General features: G+C 45.7%; 1 protein-coding gene across 1 annotated transcript in view; it reads right to left on the reverse strand.

The window, feature by feature from the left end:
• Positions 1-15,980, reverse strand: part of LOC119436028 ((Lyso)-N-acylphosphatidylethanolamine lipase-like) — a 43,391-nt gene extending 27,411 nt beyond the window's left edge. The window contains exon 1 of the mRNA XM_037702761.2: positions 15,666-15,980. Coding sequence (XP_037558689.1) covers positions 15,666-15,685 — 20 coding nt within the window. The 5' untranslated portion in view covers positions 15,686-15,980. The remainder of the gene's footprint in view (positions 1-15,665) is intronic.
• Between the last annotated feature and the right edge of the window lie 3,695 nt (positions 15,981-19,675).

The following is a 19,675-nucleotide window of genomic DNA, read 5'->3' on the forward strand; positions in this document are numbered from 1 at the left end:
GCAGCAGACCACCACAGCCACGCAGTCACCGCGGAGATTAACCGACTAAAAAAGAACGCTATTTTTCCCGAACAGGCGATTGTAAAAGCCTGGAATTTATAAAGCCTGGTGCGTGACACATGCTCACAATGTCACTTGCGCCTTCGGTGTCCTATCCGATGGAGCGGCACTCACTTAAGTTAGAGTGCAATGTTTCCCAGAAAAAAAGTTCTGCTAACCGTTGTTGAAAACTACCTGAATAACCTGCACACGCCGTTGAACATATCATGCACTGTTCGACAAAAACCAAAGCATATGTTTTGAAACATTCAGGGCACGTTCATGGGGATGTTCCTTAGGGAGGACTGTGTTGTGCATATTTGGCAGAAAAGCGCCATATTGCGAGAAAAAAAAAAAGGGGGGGGGGGGCAGCCGAGCGCACGAAGTTATTGAATGGTCATGCTAAGCTTCACATTTTTATTTATTTATTTATTTATTTATTTATTTATTTATTTATTTATTTATTTATTTATTTATTTATTTATTTATTCTTTCATTTATTTATTTATTTATTTTTATTTGTTCATACTGCAGTGCCATAAGGGCTATAGCAGAAGTGGGTTAACACGGGGAAATATACACAACAAAGTACCATGCAGCGATAAGGATGATGTGCTAAGACCATACATCTTGGATGGCGGATACAAAACTTCGTGATGGGGATGAGCGAATAGACCCAGGTAAGGAATTCCACTCTTCTATGGAACGAGGGAAAAAGCTGAATTTAAACATATTAATGCGTGCAAAATAGGGCATCCAGTTTAAGTTGTGATGTCGTCTCGTCGATGACTCTGGCGCGAGGTTAGTGTAGTTTTTTGAATGTCTAACCTAAGAGTTGACGATGCTGTTTAATGATGGTATACGGCATCGTGAATAGAGCGAAGTTAATTTCGGGGAAAAAAGCGCAGAAGAGGTTGACAACGCACGATCATAACGGTGGCATATAAATCTTAGTTCCTTTCTGAATTGCTGCTGGCCTGTTAATCTGACACTGCTTATAAGGGTTCCAAACGACAGATGCATAGTCAAGAACAGGACAGATTAGGTATTTATATAATAGTAGCTTAGTATCTTTCGGAGAGTTGGATAGCTTACGACGTACGTAACCTAATTATTTTAGTGCTTTGTTAGATATGTAATCAATGTGCTTAGACCATGACATGTTATGCGTAAAAATGACACTGAGATACTTATACTCAGATACCCTACCCACAGAACGGTTATTGAAGGAGTAATGAAAAAGAGAAGGAGATTATTTGTTACGGAAGGACATCAGGATGGTTTTATCAAAATTAATGTTCATTTACCAGGTGTTGCACCGACCGCAAAACCTAGCAAATGTCTCCTGGAGGCGGTAATGATAATTATAAGAGTTAATGACTTCATGTAAAACAGTCATCGGCATAAAGACGAATGTTAGAAGAGATGTTTACAGGCAAATCATTTACGTAGATTAAGAAAAGCCGTGGCCCAAGAACGGAGCCTTGGGGCACTCCAGATGTTACATCAATAGCAGTAGAGTCGTTCGAGCTGTAAGAGACAGTGGGAGCGAAGTGAAAGAAAGCTTGAAATCCAGTTAATTAGTTCAGGATTATTTAGTACAGCGTTAAGGTTAGCTAGGAGGTTAGAATGAAATACTGTGTCAAATGCTTTATCAAACCCATCACGCGCAAAGAAGCATACATCAGGGTCACTGGAGTGCGTTGCATCAAACAAGGGCAGCCTGCAGAGAAGAATGCGCAGCGCAAGCAATCGAGCGGCTTCTATTGTAGATAACTGAGAAGACCGAATGTATTAACAAAAAAAAAGTGCAGTGCGAAACACATTACTCAGCAGTATCGAATTTGATAGCCTTCATCGAAATGGGTAGGAAGCACGTCAGTCCAAGTGAGTTGCTCCAAACGCAAAGCCTTGAACTCCGTTCCAAATTACAGCGTTTCACCTCTCACAGTAACACACGGGCTATCAGAGGCCGCGTAGTGGGGGGACTCCGCATCAACTTCGACCATTTGTGATTCGTTAACGTGCACCCCATGGCATGGCCCACACGAGCATCTTTCTTTTTTTTTTTCCCATTCAGCCCTTTATTGAAATGCTGCCGGGAGTCTAACCTACCGCCTCGAGGCTCAGCAGCAAAACGCTGCAGACACTGAGCTACAATGGTGGGAAGAACCACGTTCAGTTTTGTGCATGTGTTACGCGGACAATTTTCACGCCCTGGATATACACCCATAGGCTATGTTAGACGACGCAGTGGGAGAGTCGGGATTACTTTGTTAACGTATACCGAAATCTCAATCTTTGTTCATGTATTACTCTAATATAAATATATTTTCTTTTATCATACAGACGGATGTCGTAGGCAGGTCGACGGCGTCAGGCCGATACCGAACGTACGCTAACGCGATCATCAAAAAGTGTGCACTGTATACACCGACCCCTACCTGCAACCGCTAGTGAGAGAGATGATATATTCGGCAAAACACAGATAACTGTGAGGCAGCTGATCTTTGTTTCTGTGATACCAAAAGAAAACACTGCGTATATTGCGGCAAAGGCAGAAGTCGGCCGGACTCGTGTGTCTCCGAGTGCTGGATCGCCAGCCGTGGCCTCTGCGCAAGAATCTGTTTACTCTACTGACGCCGCTTTCTGCCACACATTTCCCTGGAGTCCGCAGTACGCTATCGCATTGCGTGGGTTGCAAGGCTTCCGCGGCAACAGACACGATAAGACGGCACAGCGCATGGGCAATGCACGCGAGCTTGTAGACTCTGGATGTGGAAGGGCACGCGTACGCACTCCCGATACCTCGGCCGACCTCGGGAGATTGCAGCTAGCCTGGACTCCGCGCATCGACAGGGTTTCCCATTGCCAAACACTACGCGTTGTCAGTGCACCGACTTAAGATTGTCACCGGACCGATGACGTTGCTTCTGTGGCGTGACCACCTGATAGCTGGCGGGTCGACGGTCGTTCTGTGTTTTTGTGTTGACAGGCTCAATCTCCATCTGCGCGCTCAGCGTGTTCCTGCCCTCTCTGGTCGAACGAAAAAGCCGATGTGCTTGACGTGGCAGGCTTCACACGAAGCACGCAAAATGAGAGAATGAAATGACACCCACGAACCAAAAAGAGGGCGTTGTATAACTTGGAACAGCTCCGAAAGTGCCGTCGCGAAGGCTTCCATCAGCCTCGGTGGTGCCACCAAGCCTGGCACTGTCCAGGGTATTTTTGATGCAGTTCAAAGTGCTCGTTTTTCGCGCATTGGAAGACGCAATTGGGCCTGCTTCAGCAAATTACACCCACTCTCTATTGACAGGTGCATACAAATAAAAAGTTGCAGTCTTGCCCAAGCTACGAAGCGCTGGCAGCAATAGCGCATTTTACGCGCTGTAAGACCCCGTGTTTAGCCGCGGTGTCAGTTGCAGAAAAGAAAAACGCTCGCAGTATATCATGCGAGCAATCCGTTCACAGAAATCATGACTTCAAATTACTCCTCCTTCCTACCCCGTCTTTCACTTTTCCTGCACCGAATCATGTACTTTGCGTTGTGAGTCATTCGTAATTTGCGCTAGCATTTTGCCATTGTTGTGTGGTGGCGCCGTCGGCTGAAGACCCGTTACGAGAACGGAGAGTCCGAGATTCAAAACCGGTTGAGATGTATTCTCTGTAAGTTTTTATATCTTACGGTATCGATAGTCGTGGCGACATTGTGGTCATTAGAGTTGTAAAAACCTGGAAAGCAACATCGCAACAAACCACACATCTGCCCAGGATCTCCCAAAACGGCTCGAATGTCTATATCCAAAAGCAACATTTGTGAAGTATTATTGATACGTCTTCCCTGGATATAAACAAAAAACTAAAAAGTTACTAAGAACCAAAAAGAGCCCCAGAATGCCGCTGCGGCACTTAACGCTTTCGTTAAAACGCAATCAAAACAAAACGACCCTCTTTAGTCCCCAGAACACCCTTGTGGCAAAAAAATTTTTCATTAAAATACCATCAAAAACAAAGCAGCCCGTTTAGTCCCAAAATGGCACCAAAAGGGAGTAACAAATCCGAGGAGCCAATGTTCCCGCTCCCTATTATTTCATTGTTGCCAGCGTCATAGGCCAGCGTGTTGAACGCTGGCCTATGACGGTAAAGCTTTTGCAGAGCTCTTGTGAAAACTTTAGTCAAAGAGAGCTCATTTTTAAATAATGGTAAGCAACCACGCGCCTGTTGCTTCGCGAGTGCAAGTTGTGTGGTGCCATGCCGTGGGTGCTGATGTTACGCGTTCGTTAGTGCGTTTCGTGCAGTGGTGGTTTGTTTCAAGCTACTTCAGGCATTGTGACACAAAAACTAAATTCTGGGACTTTACGTGCCAAAACCACGATCTAATGGTGAAGCAAGCGGTACTGGGAGACTCCGGATTAAGTTTGACCACCTGAGGTTCTTTATTGTGCCCCCAATGCACAGGATACAGGCGTTTTTGCATTGCACCCCCATCTAAATGCGGCCGCCGCGGCCGGGATTTGATCCCGCGACAATGCTACCACAGCCGCTAAGCCATCACGGCGGGCAGCATTGTCACAAGGCTCTTGGTTTGCTGTTCATCATCTCGCAAGGTATGTATGCCCGAATTTAAATGACAAGCTTACAAATGGCTGTTTGTGCTGCTCGTTGTGCGGGGAAGTTGTGTGAGTGCCATTATGCGTGCAAGCGCGCTGTTCGAAGTCACGAATCAGTGCAGCGTGTATTGTGAGGCTGGAATAAAATACGTGCGTCACAAAAAATGTAATGTGGACACCCTTGATACGATCTAATCGCGCCAGGGCTCATTTATTCACGAGTGTGAAATACGCGGCCACCTCGTTTTTCTCGTGTTTTATTCCGGAACCATAGTGGCCTTCAAACATGGATCACGATGATTCTTAGGTCCTACCTGCAAACCGAGCAACAATTTCGTTTCGATTTGTAACAACATTGCTTTTATTTTAATGCAAAGCTCCAAGAAACAAGTTTCTTACGGTTATTCCGCATCGGCCTTCGTCGGCCGGCTTATAGGCTCTGCTTGCCTATTCGGCCGTCGGCTGTGTGATCTGGTTTATATGGGCAGTCTGAGAATGCTAGACACCATACTTTGGCGTCTTGCGAGCGTCGCACTGTTTTAGATGCGAGAGCATCTTATGCTCGGGGCAGTGTCCGTTCTGCGGCGTCCGCACCCATACTGCGCATGCGCAACTCTCCCTCATTCTCCTTTCCTACGCAGGTGCGCGCTCTCCTCTTCCCCTCTCCCCCTCTCCGCCACAGGTGCGGCGCAGCAAATCATTGCATATAACTCTCTCTCTCACTCTCTCTCTAAGGGTACGCCGGTAGGCGGCGCAAGTGTCGCGGGGCAGTATAAAGCGCGCGTTCGCTGTGCTTCGTCATTCTCTCTCTGTGCAACGATGTGCGAAACGCCATGAACAACGTCAACGTCGGCGCTAGTTGCAGCGGCAGCGCCACTACCGCGGAGCAGAGGAAGGCTCGGGAAGCCAAACGTAAACGTCAACGTCGGCAAGCGGACCCCGAACTTCGGGCCAGGGAAGCCGATTGTAAACGTCAACGTCGGCAGGAAACTTCTACGGAAGCAACACGGGCTTGTCCACTAGTCATGGACAAGCCCTACATGATAAGTTGATAACGGCAAACATAGACGTCATCGACGGCCTCGTAAACGGCGCAGTGGGAACGCTCAAACTCTGTGAACGAAGCGTCGATGATGCGGAAGGAGAAGAAGACTTCCCTAGGCGACTGTGGCTGCACTTCGACGATCCCGCGACAGGGAAGCTCGCTCGCCTTCGATCGACCCACTCAGTGAGCGAGGCCAGCCGTCTGAGTTACGAAGTTGACGCGGCGTGGGTACCCATAGAACCACGTAATGTCACGTTGACGATCGACCGTAAACCGGTGTGTCGTGCAAACGGACGCAGTTCCCCTTGGTTCAAGCGAGTGCCATAACCGTGCACAAGTCCCAGGGTGGAACCTACGCGTCGATCGTTTACGACTACGCCTAAACCACCCTGCAGAAACTCGTCTACGTCGCCTTAAGCCGGTGCACTAACATTCAAAACCTCTACCTGACCAACGCTTCGGCCGACCATCGCTTCCACCACAAGAACGACAACATAGACAAGAACATGGCGGACGAGTTCAAACGCCTCGACAACCACCGTCTCGACACCGTCACGCAGCGCTACCTCCATGCTTTCCAAGAAGACGTCGACCCCGAAAGGGAATTCACCATGGCGCTTCTAAACAGCCGGTCTCTCAACGCCCACGCCAGGGACATCGAACGGGACCCGGTCACAACCAAAGCGGACGTGCTCTGCCTCACGGAAACGTGGAACGCCGCACGGCCGACCATCAACGGCTACGACGTGATCGTGTGTACTGAGGAGGCACAACGGCAAGTCGGTGGTGTCGCCGTATATGTGAAACGCACTCTCACCGCAAACGCAAGGACCTAGACCTACCGGTAACCACTCAAAGGCACAACGGAGAGCACTCAGCCGTCCGACTATCATTCCACGGTGACAACAACATCGTCATCATGACGCTGTATCTCAAACCCAACATCTCAAGAGAAAGCGTCGAACTTTACCTCGAAAGGAGCATGGTAGAGTACACCGAGACCTACAGACACGCGCCCTTCATACTCGCAGGGGACTTCAACGTAGACATACTGACAACCGATTGGCTGGTGCAGCACATGAAGGATGTATACTCTTTGCGATGCATTTCCCAAGATCACAAGCAACCCACCACCATCAGGGGAACGTGCACAGACCTCGTCTTCGCAAATTTCAAACTCGACCCTCTGCAGCAAGACCCATTGACAATACACTTCACCGACCACAAAGCCATCGTCTTCAAGATACCGCGCGCACCAACGCTATGAATCACGTACGATCTCTAAATAAAGAAGCAACAACCCCGTACAAACGTCTCCTCTCTTCTCAATACATTCTCTCACTCTAACTTTCATTGGGTTGTGTTGCCAAGTGAAACGAAACGGAAACTCGATGCGCACCCCCCGCGATGCTTTCGCATCCCACTATGGTTGCCCGTAGGGTGAGATGATGTGATTTTTTGGCGACGCCGGAAAATGCCGAAAATCGGCCGGAAGCTAGTTATTTGTGGTTTGGGTTTTAGATACTGAAATGCACTGCACAGGAATGCAACGTGAACTAAACTACTCATCGAAATGTATGACACTGAGGACTTCATATCGGACATTAAAATTAAGCTTTAGTGATCCAAAATCTATTTAACTCTGCATTGTACCAAACGACACGTCGCGCATTAGTCTGGCCTGATGGAACATTAGAAACTTCCTGTATAATTCGTCACGACGTCACACGGTCGATATTAAGTAGCATGTTTTTGATTGTTATGCTTTTTTGTCAGTGGCTGAAGTTTTCAATTATCGTTTTTTAAGCTTCTTGCACTCAGAAGTGATAATCGAGAGTCATACATTTTATTCAGCTTGTACAGGATATGGGTTGAAAAAATATTCCAGCTTTTATATTATGTGAGACACAAGAAGACAATTTCTGTAGAATAACAATCCGAGGGCTAAATTTAAGATTTTTTATTTAAAAAATAAGTCATCCCGGCCGCGCCAGAAAATAGTTTGCATGGCAGCGTACATTTACTAAAAGATGTTCAAGGACCTTTCTAAAAAAGTTTTTCAGATCTGCAAGCCAAATGTTACGTAACAAGAAGTGCACGTGAACAATGTGTTTTACTTTCGTGTGGTCTTTGATAACTTCACGAACCTTCTTCGAGCCCAGAAAACCCAATCATTATTCCACTCGAAGGAAAGGTAGATCAACTTGATTATCGCCGCGTAAAGGCGTTGAAATGACACGTGATGGACGCTCGCGCGATATAGCTAAAATGCGGGAGGCTGTACGTGGGAGCCAAATTTTGTGCATCTAAAACCACTGTGATTGGTGCACACATGTTGCCGGTATTCAATATTCAGAGACATGTGATTGTGGACACTGTATTTATCACTTCCTGTACATTTGCAGATGTCACGCAAAATAAAACGCAACCAATCTACTGACTCCATCAGGCTTGCCACTTGTTTCTGTCTCTGCAGATGACGTATAATGCGATGACTGCATATATCAGTACACGCAGTCATGGCATATACTATACGTCATGCGACAGACAGGAACAATCGGCGAGGCTGGTGGAGTCAGAAGATCGCTTCCCTTTGATTTTGCGCGACATCTGCAAATGCACAGGAAGCGATAAATACAGTGACCGCAATTACATTTATTTATGTCTCTACAAGCTGTTATACCGGCAACGGGAGTAACGCTCACAATGTTTGTAGGTGCACAATATTTGGCTCACATTTGCTTTTAGATATCCGAATGCTACAGTCAGCGAAGTGGCTAATTATACTGAAATGGCTCAGAGGAATTAATGAGTAACTAATATTAGGGGGGGGGGGGGGTCCTTGAGAGGAACTTTTTGTTGGAAAGTACATGTTGCCAAAACATTCCTAGGACGTTTTTTGGTTCAGTCAATATCTAGGGAAATCCAAGATGTCCCATCGGAACATTTGGTCATACATTTGGAAAGGTCAGACGGAGCAAAAGTCAAGGTGGTGTTTGATAAAATGAGCATTGATGGCACTATGTATACTGCTGGGACTAAGAAAAAGGCCATCGTTATAGGATTCCAAAGAAAGGCAAATGATCTCGTAAGGGAAATAGCCAGAGCTGTACAGTGTTGACCATGGACTGCCGCAGCATAGTTAACAAAGCTTTACAGTGGGAGGGTATGATCTTTACACACAATCCAGATATCACTATGCTAAGAGAGGTGGTTAAGCGATGACGTATTTGATAGCAAGTTGGTACCGCTCGGCTATAATGTGTTCCGGAAGGATCATGACAGGAAAGGAGGATGAGTCGCCATTTTGTTTAAGAGCTCATCACATCTTCAGGAAATGCCTCAGGTTGGGAGAGTAGAAAGCGTGTTTGAAAAGTATGCCCCAATAATATCAGATATATTCTGGTAGTAGTGCACAGACCACCCAATTCACCTTATGGTGTGCTAGAGAAACTTAAATATTTTATGCACTGTCATCTAAAACCAAGACAAGTTGATTTTAGGGGGTGACATCAACCTGCCGAAGATAAACTGGACAACTTTTTCATCACGTTCCTCGCAGATAATTGAAAATAAGATGTTAGTCATTGTGTTGAATTTTGATCGGCAAATAACACATCTATTCTTGACCTTTATTTTGTAACCGGGAATATAAAAAAGTGTATCTCGTAACATACTGAATGGTATATCAAATCATAAAGCCTTTTGTTAACATTAAAATGTGAGTGATTAGACCAACAATGTCAAGTGAAGGGATTTCCTAACTTTTCTAAAGGGAAAAATGAATCTATTATTGATGTTCTCGCCTTTAACTTTGATCGCTTTATTTTTAGTTCTTGCAACATCAATGCGTTATGGATGTCATTAAAACTTGATTGTATCCATCGATTTCTGCTTATGATATCTAAAAAAACACAGGAATGTGAGCCTTAGAGTTCACGAGAATCGTTGCGATCGCAGAGAAAATTGAAATGTTTGGGGAAAAAAGTCTAAAGGAGACACTTCATGCAATTGGTCGTTAAAGATATTTCTGTTAATATAAGGCTTTACGCCGATGACTGTGTACTCTACGAAAAAATGACTTCTATTGAGAATCAAACTACGGTGAACAATTTTACTAAAGTGACTAAGTGGTGTGAAGAATGGCAGATGCAAATAATGAAAAAAACCGTGTACACGAAAATAACTTTAAAAAAAGCCTCTTTACAGCTAGAGCGTTCGCAATATTTGTTTATAGGAAGTTACCAACTCTAAATATCCCGGTTTGTAGATAACAAATAATCTTTCTTCGACAAAGCATATTGACTCTGTGACAGCAAAATGCCTTCGTAAGCTCTCTTCTTAAGGCGCTCTTTGAAGCTTGCCACACCTGCCCTCCGTTCTTAAGTCTATCATTTGCCCAATCCTAGAATATGCAGTTATAATTTGAGATCCACATACTGCGACGAATATTAAGAAAATTAAGAAAGTTCGAAAGAAGGCCTTGAGGTTCAATTCGTATGGCCGAACATCAATTGTTAAGCTATTTAAGCAAAGTGGGTTGCCATGAATTACAGAAAATCGCATCTGCCACCTAAAAGATTTCTTTCAGTTAGTGCGACGGCAGTATAACATAGATTCTTCGAGTATTTTGACGTACTCCACGCATTATGCAACTCGGCTATGTCATTCCTTGCCTATTAAGCCATTATCTACTCGAGTTAACTGTTTTATGTATTCTTACATTCTTATAACAATAACAGATTGGAAAAACCTCAGCAATGACAATGTAACACAGGGCTCAGTGTAATCATGTGAAAAGCACCTAACTGTACTTATTTTGTGTCTGGCTGTTTGTTTTGCGTGACAAACTCTTATACACCCTGCTATGATCTTGACAAAATATCGCAGTATTCATAAATAAATATAAGTAAATAAAAATCTAAGTTGCGGAAATCCAGGTGCAACCCGTTGGTGAATGTAGAATGATGAATGTAGCTGACACTAACAACGGGACAATTTCGAAACTTGGACATGTCCCGGAAATCCCAACTCTAGTGATTATCACCGGAGGACATACTACGACGTTCGGCATTCCCTGGAAAGTAACCGCTACTTCTGTACAGAAAAAAGAGAATAAAAGTGAGAAACGACCCTAATCTCGACTTAGGTGTCTGCTAGTGGCACTCGCGCCTCGGTGTTGGTGTACCCTGGTGTAGGGCAGGAAACCGAACTCGGAGGAGTGAGCGAATGGAACTGGCGGGAAACCACCACGCACAAAGGAGCAGGCGAGGGAGTGAAGAAGGGCGAGGAGGGTGCGACGTGCATCCCCCTAGCGGACGGCGCATGAGGCGCATTTTACGCGCCCCTCTGCCGCTGACGTGAGAGCATGAACGAGCGCCGGCGCGCAGCTGGCGCGCGCGCGCGAGCGACGGAGCAGGTGCGTGCCGGGAGAGGATAAGCGAGAGAGAAGGAAGTGACGTCACCCCTCCGCTGTGTTAGGCAGGCGTTCATTCTGTGTCAGGTGGTGTGCAGCTCTAATTAACTTTTTTATTTTAATCAGTAATCAGCGGGTACCCCTGATGTAAGTGTGATGTCACTGATGACGTCCCTTCTGGTCTTGGAGTTTCACGGGAACCTGTACTGATGCAGTGGGTATCTAAAGTGTACGATTGTGTGCTTTGGTGTGGGGAAAGTATACTTTCCTTAATTGTTTCTAATTATTACTGACACTTAATTAGCTCATTATTGTACTAAACCTGTCCTCTGAAGTCATATCTATTATCAACCATAAGTAGAACCATCGATATCTACCTGTTTTGTATTTTTTATTATTTGTTTTGAATTTCGTCTCACCTCGTCGGTCCCTAACCCACCAAGTTGGTCCCTAACCGGAAGTTGCTGTGCAATAAACAAGAGCGTGTTCGTGCCACTAAAAACTGGGTGCACGTCGCCTGAAGCTCGAAGACACGGCAGTGATGGGCAGTGCAGTGTAAGAGAGTGTGCTGAGTGCCTTATACAATGACAGTTCTATTTTATTGCGATAGCAATTATATGGACACTTCAACCGAATTTCTGCCGTCGGCGTCGCCGTCGTCGTCGCCGTGAGGTTCCCTATAGATAAAATCTTCGCCGCGCGCCATATGCCCGAGCGGAAGCGTGCGGGGCCGCGCACTATCACGGAGAGCGAACGCACTCAATCTCCCACGCGCAAGCAAGGAAGCAGGAAGCCAGCGCCGGAAAGAGCGGGGGGGGGGGGGGGGGGCGCACTTCTACTCCGCCAACAACCGCGCTCGTCGCTCGTCCGCACCGTCTCTTATCTCCACACGGCTCTGACCTTTATGCGCCGTGCATTCGCCGCTCAGTTTCCGTTGAAGCGATAGACCGCAGGTACCTTCGCGGCGTATGCTTGCTGCCAGTGTTTTGACAGTCGTTGTCTGCAGTCATTCAGTGTGATCTATTCGTGTTTGTTTGTGCGCGCTCTCACCACGCTTGTTCATTCAGTTAGTAATAGTCGGGTCACATTTTCCAACGCACGCTACACATGCAATGCTGCCCGGATCGGCAGTGCAGCGCTACAGGCGTGTCCCTTCGCACGCGCTGCCCACGGGCAGCGCTTCTCATCAACACCACCGTTTCACACGCGCCTTCTCGTGGTCATCGAGTCTCTCTTCATGACGGTCTACTTACGCCGCAGCACACCTGCTTACTTAATCAGCTCATGTTTACTACAATTCATATTGCTACCAAAGCCGCTCACCTTACTTCGTATGACATTGCTGTGTTGCTATCGCATTCATTGCTTCGCCCTTAGGGCGAAACTGTGACATTTTTTTTTGGCGTATAAGTCATTGCGATCTCAATCAGCGTTAAAATTAAAATAAATTATGCCGTTTTACATGCCAAAACTACGATCTGATCATGACACACGCGTGCGCGCGCGTGTGTCATGATCACACACACACACGCGCGCGCGCGCGTGTGTGTGTGTGTGCATGTGTGTGTGTGCATGTGTGTGTGTGTGTGTGTGTGTGTGTGTGTGTGTGTGTGTGTGTGTGTGTGTGTGTGTGTGTGTGTGTGTGTGTGTGTGTGTGTGTGTGTGTGTGTGTGTGTGTGTGTGTGTGTGTGCGTGTGTGTGTGTGCGTGTGTGTGTGTGTGTGTGTGTGTGTGTGTGTGTGTGTGTGTGTGTGTGTGTGTGTGTGTGTGTGTGTGTGTGTGTGTGTGTGTGTGTGTGTGTTTAGAAGTTGCGAAGCACAACTTCGCGGTGCACTTCGCGGTATTCAGTTATAGCAAGTTTGCTTAGCTTAGCTTAATCCACGTCATCTTACAAACGTTCCTCCCCCGACTCCACAAATTAGAGGTCAGTGGTGTCCTTGAGCTGAAGTGTCCATAGCGCTTCAGTGACCCTCCTCAGTGTTCATTAAGCTGCAATATTGCTATTCATTTGCCGCAGTGGCTCAGTGGCTATGTATTGCTCTTGCTGAGCATGAGATCATGGGTTTGATTACCGACCACGGCGGCTGCATTCCAATGGGGGCGGAAAGCAAAAGCGCTCGTGTACTTAGGTTCAGCTGCACGTTAAAGAACCCCGTATTGTCGAATTAATATTTAGCCCTTTAATTTATTTTTTAGACTTCCTGCCAGAACATTGTTTGGTAATCATCATGCACTCGAAACTAAGTAGTAAGTAACGTTTAAGAATTCAATTCGGGAATTCATGTCTTGGTCAGCCGATGCTAACACATCATTTTTTTCTTTCTTGCAGACGAAAAATGTCGCTATTGTTTCGTCCTCGCAAGTCACATGAGCTTCTGGATGTGTCACCTGATGGGAACAATTGCTAGTTATCTCTTGAGCGAAGTAACTAATGAGACACTCAGTATTATCGCCTCTAAAGAATTATACACATGTGGTACAGCTGTTAAATTAAGTGTGCTTGTTCCACAGTCAAAGCAAAGGCATACGACAATGCCTGCACGTTATATCGACTCAAAACAATACGATTAAAGACTCGCATTGAAGTCGTCCTTAATGTTGCTGGTATGAGGCTGACTAGAAGCGCTTGCAAATAATGAGCACTGTGGCAGAAATCCACGAAGGTAATTGTCAAAGTCAGCGATAGCTTATGTAACCTGCTGCATATCCGTGAATAGCGAAACCTTATGGGCACATCAGCAGGCACACGCATGGCAATCTCACTGCCAACGCAATGCCGAATGATGATACCACGACACAGAATATATTGTAATCACAGCACCCCAGTGGAAACTCCGCCGCAACACCCAACACCTCCAGTATCCTGGCTGCAACTTCGTTGCAATGTCTATCCATCAAGCGGCCGCGCTTGACGCCGAAGCGTCTTTTATGGATGGGGTACTATCGCTTTAATATATTTAATGATGTATACCCCTTATGCCACCTTGGCACATTTATTCTGAGGCACTGGCCAAGAATGGAAGCATGCCAATATCACACAAGCAGTGTCGAAATTCTCAGTTCGGGCACATGCCCAGTGGTGCATACCCAGTGGCCCAAACTGCCTACTAGGCCAGCCAGCAGGAAGCTGTCTACTCGGAATTGAATCGAATTTTGGGGTTTTACGTGCCAAAACCACGATTTAATTACGAGGCACGCCGTAATGGGAAACTCCGGATTAATTTTGACCACCAAGGGATCCTTAAGGTGCCCGCAATGCACGGGACAACGGCTTTTTGCATTTCGCCCCCATCGAAATGCGGCCGCCATGGCCCTGCGACCTCGTGCTTAGCAGCGCCACACCATAGCGACTAAGCGACCACGGCGGGTTTGTCTATTCAGGCACATCCTGAGTGGCCCATGTGGGATCGGCAAGACTGCAGCCGTCACATACGTAAAGGTCCAAGCTAGTCGAAAAGATTTTGTGTACTAGCTTGGACCACTGGTAGACCACTGTTTATTGTGCGAGATCATCCAACCATCCAAAGTGGCCGAAGAAGCTTAAAAAAGCTATCGCTTTAAAAAACGTTAAGTATAGCCATTACAAGCCCATAAGCCAGTACCGCAAGGGTATCCATCGATGGTTCTGACCGCAGTAAGCATCATTCGTACGTTCTGTAGATATCGTACGTCCTGTAGTATAATACAGAGTACAATCTTCAGTAAAAACCACAATGAGTACGATGAAGAAAGACGTGAAATAGCTCGGCGTCCCTTCGCAAAGTTTTTGTCGACAAGGAACCCGAAACGTGCACCTTTCCCAAAATGATGTGCTTGTTGGCTTGTTGTGGCCAGGAAATGCACTTAACGCCATAATTGAATGGTAAGCAAAGTACTGTTATTCTCAACCAAAGTAGCCAATCAGAATTCAAATCTCGCAATGAAAACAATAACCGCACGTGCTAATGCCACCACATACACAGACATTGAACCCGAGCAATAGAAAAACCCAGCCACACGCAGATCAAGATAGGTAAAACATTTCCCGTTATACTGTAGCCGTATTCTGAAACGTTCCCCTAGGCGAAATTTTTTTTCGCTTTCAGGCGTGCGCTGATTGGCTGTTTTAGCAAAATTGGATGAGCTGATTGGGTGGTTGAGCCCGACGTCATTTAATTTTGCTCAACCAGCCAATCAGCGCGCAAGCCTGAAAGCGAAAAAAGAAATTTCGCCTGGGGGAACGTTTCAGAATACGGCCCCTGATGGTGCGGTGCTCTTTAGCTAACACAACACTGATACGCTAAAGAAAGACAGGATAGATAAAAATGAATACTTTCTACACACACAATCATCGACCACACGACATGCCTTGCGAGTCACTGGTCGCTTCGTGGCAACATGGTGTATTGGAAACCAGCCAACAGCCCCTGCGTTAGTGCACATCGGCGGGCGTTCTTCACATTTGCGATGTTGAAAGTGACAAGATCGCGCCTCAAGATTGGGGGCTTCGTTCATGGTCATGATTCTCAAATAACTGGCACGCCTTAAAAGCCAGACGGACAGAATAAAACTATCACCTGATCATGCTGGTCAGCATTGTGAAGAAAAGCGGTGACACGACGCGAAAGGCGGTAGCTTGTCCCGACGTCTGCTAGTTCGTCTCCGTGATTCGGCGCCTGAGCCTCTCAGGAGGGATGCCGGCGACAGCCTGTGCTCGTGTATGCTCTTTGCGTTCCCTCAAGCAAGAACGCTCGCGCAGGCGCCAACACGCGTCGTCACGCAAACGATAAATGCAGCGGAACACTTTTGTACGATAAGCGAAGCCCATCTGTGGCGTCCCTCGAGATTACAGCATGATTGCAGCCTCAACCCTTGGCTATCTGAAAACACTCGAGCGCGGAATGATGCGTAGTATGTCAGAGACACGGCCCATCTGGCATGTTTTGGCACACGCCTATCGTCGTTAGAGCAAAGAAACCTGTGTGCCGGCGCCGCCGGTCCGGCTGGTGGCCACAGACCGCGCGTCTTTCGCCCTGGCGCCTCGAGAGCCCGGGTAACGCGAGCACAGGCGCGCGCGGTGCATGCAAACCTTCTCGCTCTCGTACAGCTTTTCCTTTTTTCCTTGCTTCGCTGATTGTGCTTACGAAATATCGAATGACAGATGTCTCAGCGGGGACTGCCGCCGGCAGAGACGCAGTCATCTGGCGCGATATACGGCAAGGGCGAGAGAAATATTTCATTATACATGAAGATTACCACTTTATTAGGAGATGGCTGCTTCAAGTTCTTAAGTGCTGATAAAGCTCAAAGATACCTTAAATAATCGGGAAGAAGATGATCACTAGATCCTCAAGTGCTGATAAAGCTCAGAGATACCTTAAATAATCGTGGAGAAGATGATCACTAGATAAAACGGGAAGGGTGAAGCGCTCTAGTTTTCCCAATGCTACATGATAAAAAGTTTGCATTTACTGATATTTAGCACACGTACACATTTGGCTTTAGTTGTTTTTTAAGGCTTATTGGCGATTAACTATTGTGGTCATATTTCCTTGCCTTGCTTCGCATGTGCGATTATTCCTTCTAAGCGCATATATCTTTAGACCTGGAGATAGCTCAAGGGCATTATCGATTTTCAGTTACTGGTATGTCCCGAACGTTAAAACCCCATGTTTTGCTTAAGTACTCTGGTTAGCTGCTGAAGGCAACATGTCAAGGTATGTGGAGAAAGTAACTGTCTCTTCATGTTTTTTGTTAGAAAAAAATTGTAGATCCAACGCTCATGTTGGAATCTATGTGAAGCGAAGTTTTGGTCGAGTGGTATGCATTCAATCCTACACAACTGGCGGAGATTCGTAGAATTGTGTTTAATTATATACAGTGTGCGACCTAGCTCAAGTAATATTTGTTTATCTACCACAAAGGTCGCGAATTTGTACTCGTGCAATATTTATGTTACGCACCACGCCACTCACAAGCTATGCCGTAATGCAAACACCGATTGAGGTGGATATGCAATGCGAGATGTCTATATGCAGCGATGTCACGAGAACGAAGGCAATGTATGATCCTTGTAGAGGGAAGTATGGTGATATGGGGTGTATGTACGGAGAAGTACGACACATATGCTTCTGCATTTAAGGATTTTGTACTTCTTGGGTCACAGTGACATATAGCCACTCTGTATGATTGGCCAAGATCGGGCGCATACAGAGTGACTAAATCAAAGAAGATCAAGTAAATTAGAGGATTCTTTCAATGTAATGAGCTGTTTCATTAAGATGTCGGTGTGCTTTAGAAATACCTATGGGCCGACATTACAGGTTGAGGTTTCATACAGGAATTTTTGTATTATGCAGAACAAAGGTGTAACTACTGGCACACCTTTGTCGGCACACCTCAGACACATTGTCGGTCAGCCTACGAGATCAGATAAACCATCGCAGGTACTTGCATTCGGAGCACATATAACCTTCATATATATATATATATATATATATATATATATATATATAAATGAAGGTTATTGAAGGTTCTTGAGGTTAATATGAAGCTTATTCGTTCGCCGAAGAATGCAAGTACCTGCGATGTATATATACGTCGAGATACCGACCGATAGACAGCAGACAGCCAGCAGCAGCCACGCCAAACCCAGAAGGGTAGGCAAAGCTTTGCATTGAAGCTGCTTTTATTGGCCTATCAACACCGAAATGAAGTTGTAACAAGGCGTGGTAGGTTGGCATGATGATGCTACATCCTCAATTTTCTTGTTAATTTGCAGTGTTCGAAGAGCACTGGGTGCTTTTCGTCGTTTTTGATGGCACATTGGCTTGCATATAATAAGTGACAATTGTTACTAAAGCTGGATACGGCACATCGTTATGCGGAATCCCGAAAAGTGTAGGAAGCGTCATGAAAGAGAAAATTGTCATCCACCGACTTTCAGCACGAAGCTACAAAGGAAGGCCGTACGGGTTTCTAGGGAAGAAAGCTTCGCAGTTGAGGAAAGATTGCTCCTGGTCCGGGATACGTGCCCGGACCAGGAGCAATCTTTCCTCATCTGCGAAGCTTTCTTCTTGAGAAACACGTACGGGGGTCTCTTTTGTGGCTTCGTGCTGCATGCGGGTGGCTAACAATTCTCCCTTCCTTTAACTAAAGCTTAAGGAAATGATAAAATTCATCTCATTTCATACAGTTAGACGTTCATTGGACTTTATATATCTGGGATAAATGTTTTACGTAATAGTTTCGGTGTTAATATTGAAAAAGGTCGGTGCGTAACAATGTGCATAATAATGTTCAAAGGGTCCCACAAAGATGTGACGTTAGAAAAAACAGGGTTATGGTCAGTCAGAGACGAAGTCAAAAGTTAATTGACTTTTCTTCGGAACCTATAAATGAATTTCTTGCTCACAATGTTGCAGAGACTAGGTCATCGTCAGTGTAATCACGAAGCACGTGACGTACCAATCGAGAATAAACATATACATGTTGCATAAAAATGTAACCGATTGCAATTACAATTACTTCGTTCAAAAAATGTCATTGATTACAGTGACCAATTACTGCCACACGAAAGTAACTGAGCGATTAATAAAAAGTAATCGATGACTTTTGCGTTGCTTTTCTCCGAACTTTTGTAAACATCACACAAATACAGCAAATAGAACGACCTGTTCTGGTTCCTTTAATGCGGTCTCTGCAGCCCTTTACATGTTGTTTAACTTCATAGCAAGTGTTTTTCAGAGTTTTCGTCAGTCATTTTCCTTTTTTTGTGAGCACCTCAGGCAGTGATACAGAAATGAAATCAAATTTCGATTGATGCGCACGCTGGAGTTTGAACTCACTGAAACACGAGTGTTCTGACGTAATGGCGCTTTTACCACACAGAAACACGAAAAAAATCGCTATATGAAAAATGCATTGCCGACTACACAGGCCGAGCGACCTGCCATTAAGATGAGAAAACACACACTGAGCGCCGGCGGCTTACATGCGCCTCCACAAGGCTGCTGCGTGGCACGATTACATGTGTTCTACTTTTAAAGCTTGTCTCGTTATTAAAGTAACTGGTTACATGTGGCTAATTACTCAAAAAAGTAATTTTTGAACTGCAGTCAGCATTACCGAGTAAAAGAGTACAAGCTACCAAAAATGTAATCGATTACAAGCAATTCATTACACGTAATCCGTTGCGCACAAGTATGGAAATAAACTTGGGTCGTGGTACCATCCGTCCGGCTCTGGGTGAAGAGGTTCTTGCTCGGATTATCAATATAGGCGACACTTAACACCATGAACTGGGCAGGCGTTACCATGCCCCCGAGGTTATTCCCTATCGTTACGTCACGTACACTGCGCAAAATGATACGCTGGGGTTAATCTCGATGATCCCACCCTATCATTTTTTGCAACGCTCAATTAGATACATCGGAAGTCTGATGTGAGGGTGGGAAACTTAGCACGAAGCACGTATTAGTGTTTTTGATACACTGGAGTGAGTTTTCAGCTGCGGATAATCAGCAACTAAAGTACTAAATCAATTATTGTAGTAATTAACTTTTACTCGAGAAACATTTAATTTCTT

Source organism: Dermacentor silvarum, chromosome 1, assembly GCF_013339745.2.
Source record: "Dermacentor silvarum isolate Dsil-2018 chromosome 1, BIME_Dsil_1.4, whole genome shotgun sequence".
Lineage (NCBI taxonomy): Eukaryota > Metazoa > Arthropoda > Arachnida > Ixodida > Ixodidae > Dermacentor > Dermacentor silvarum.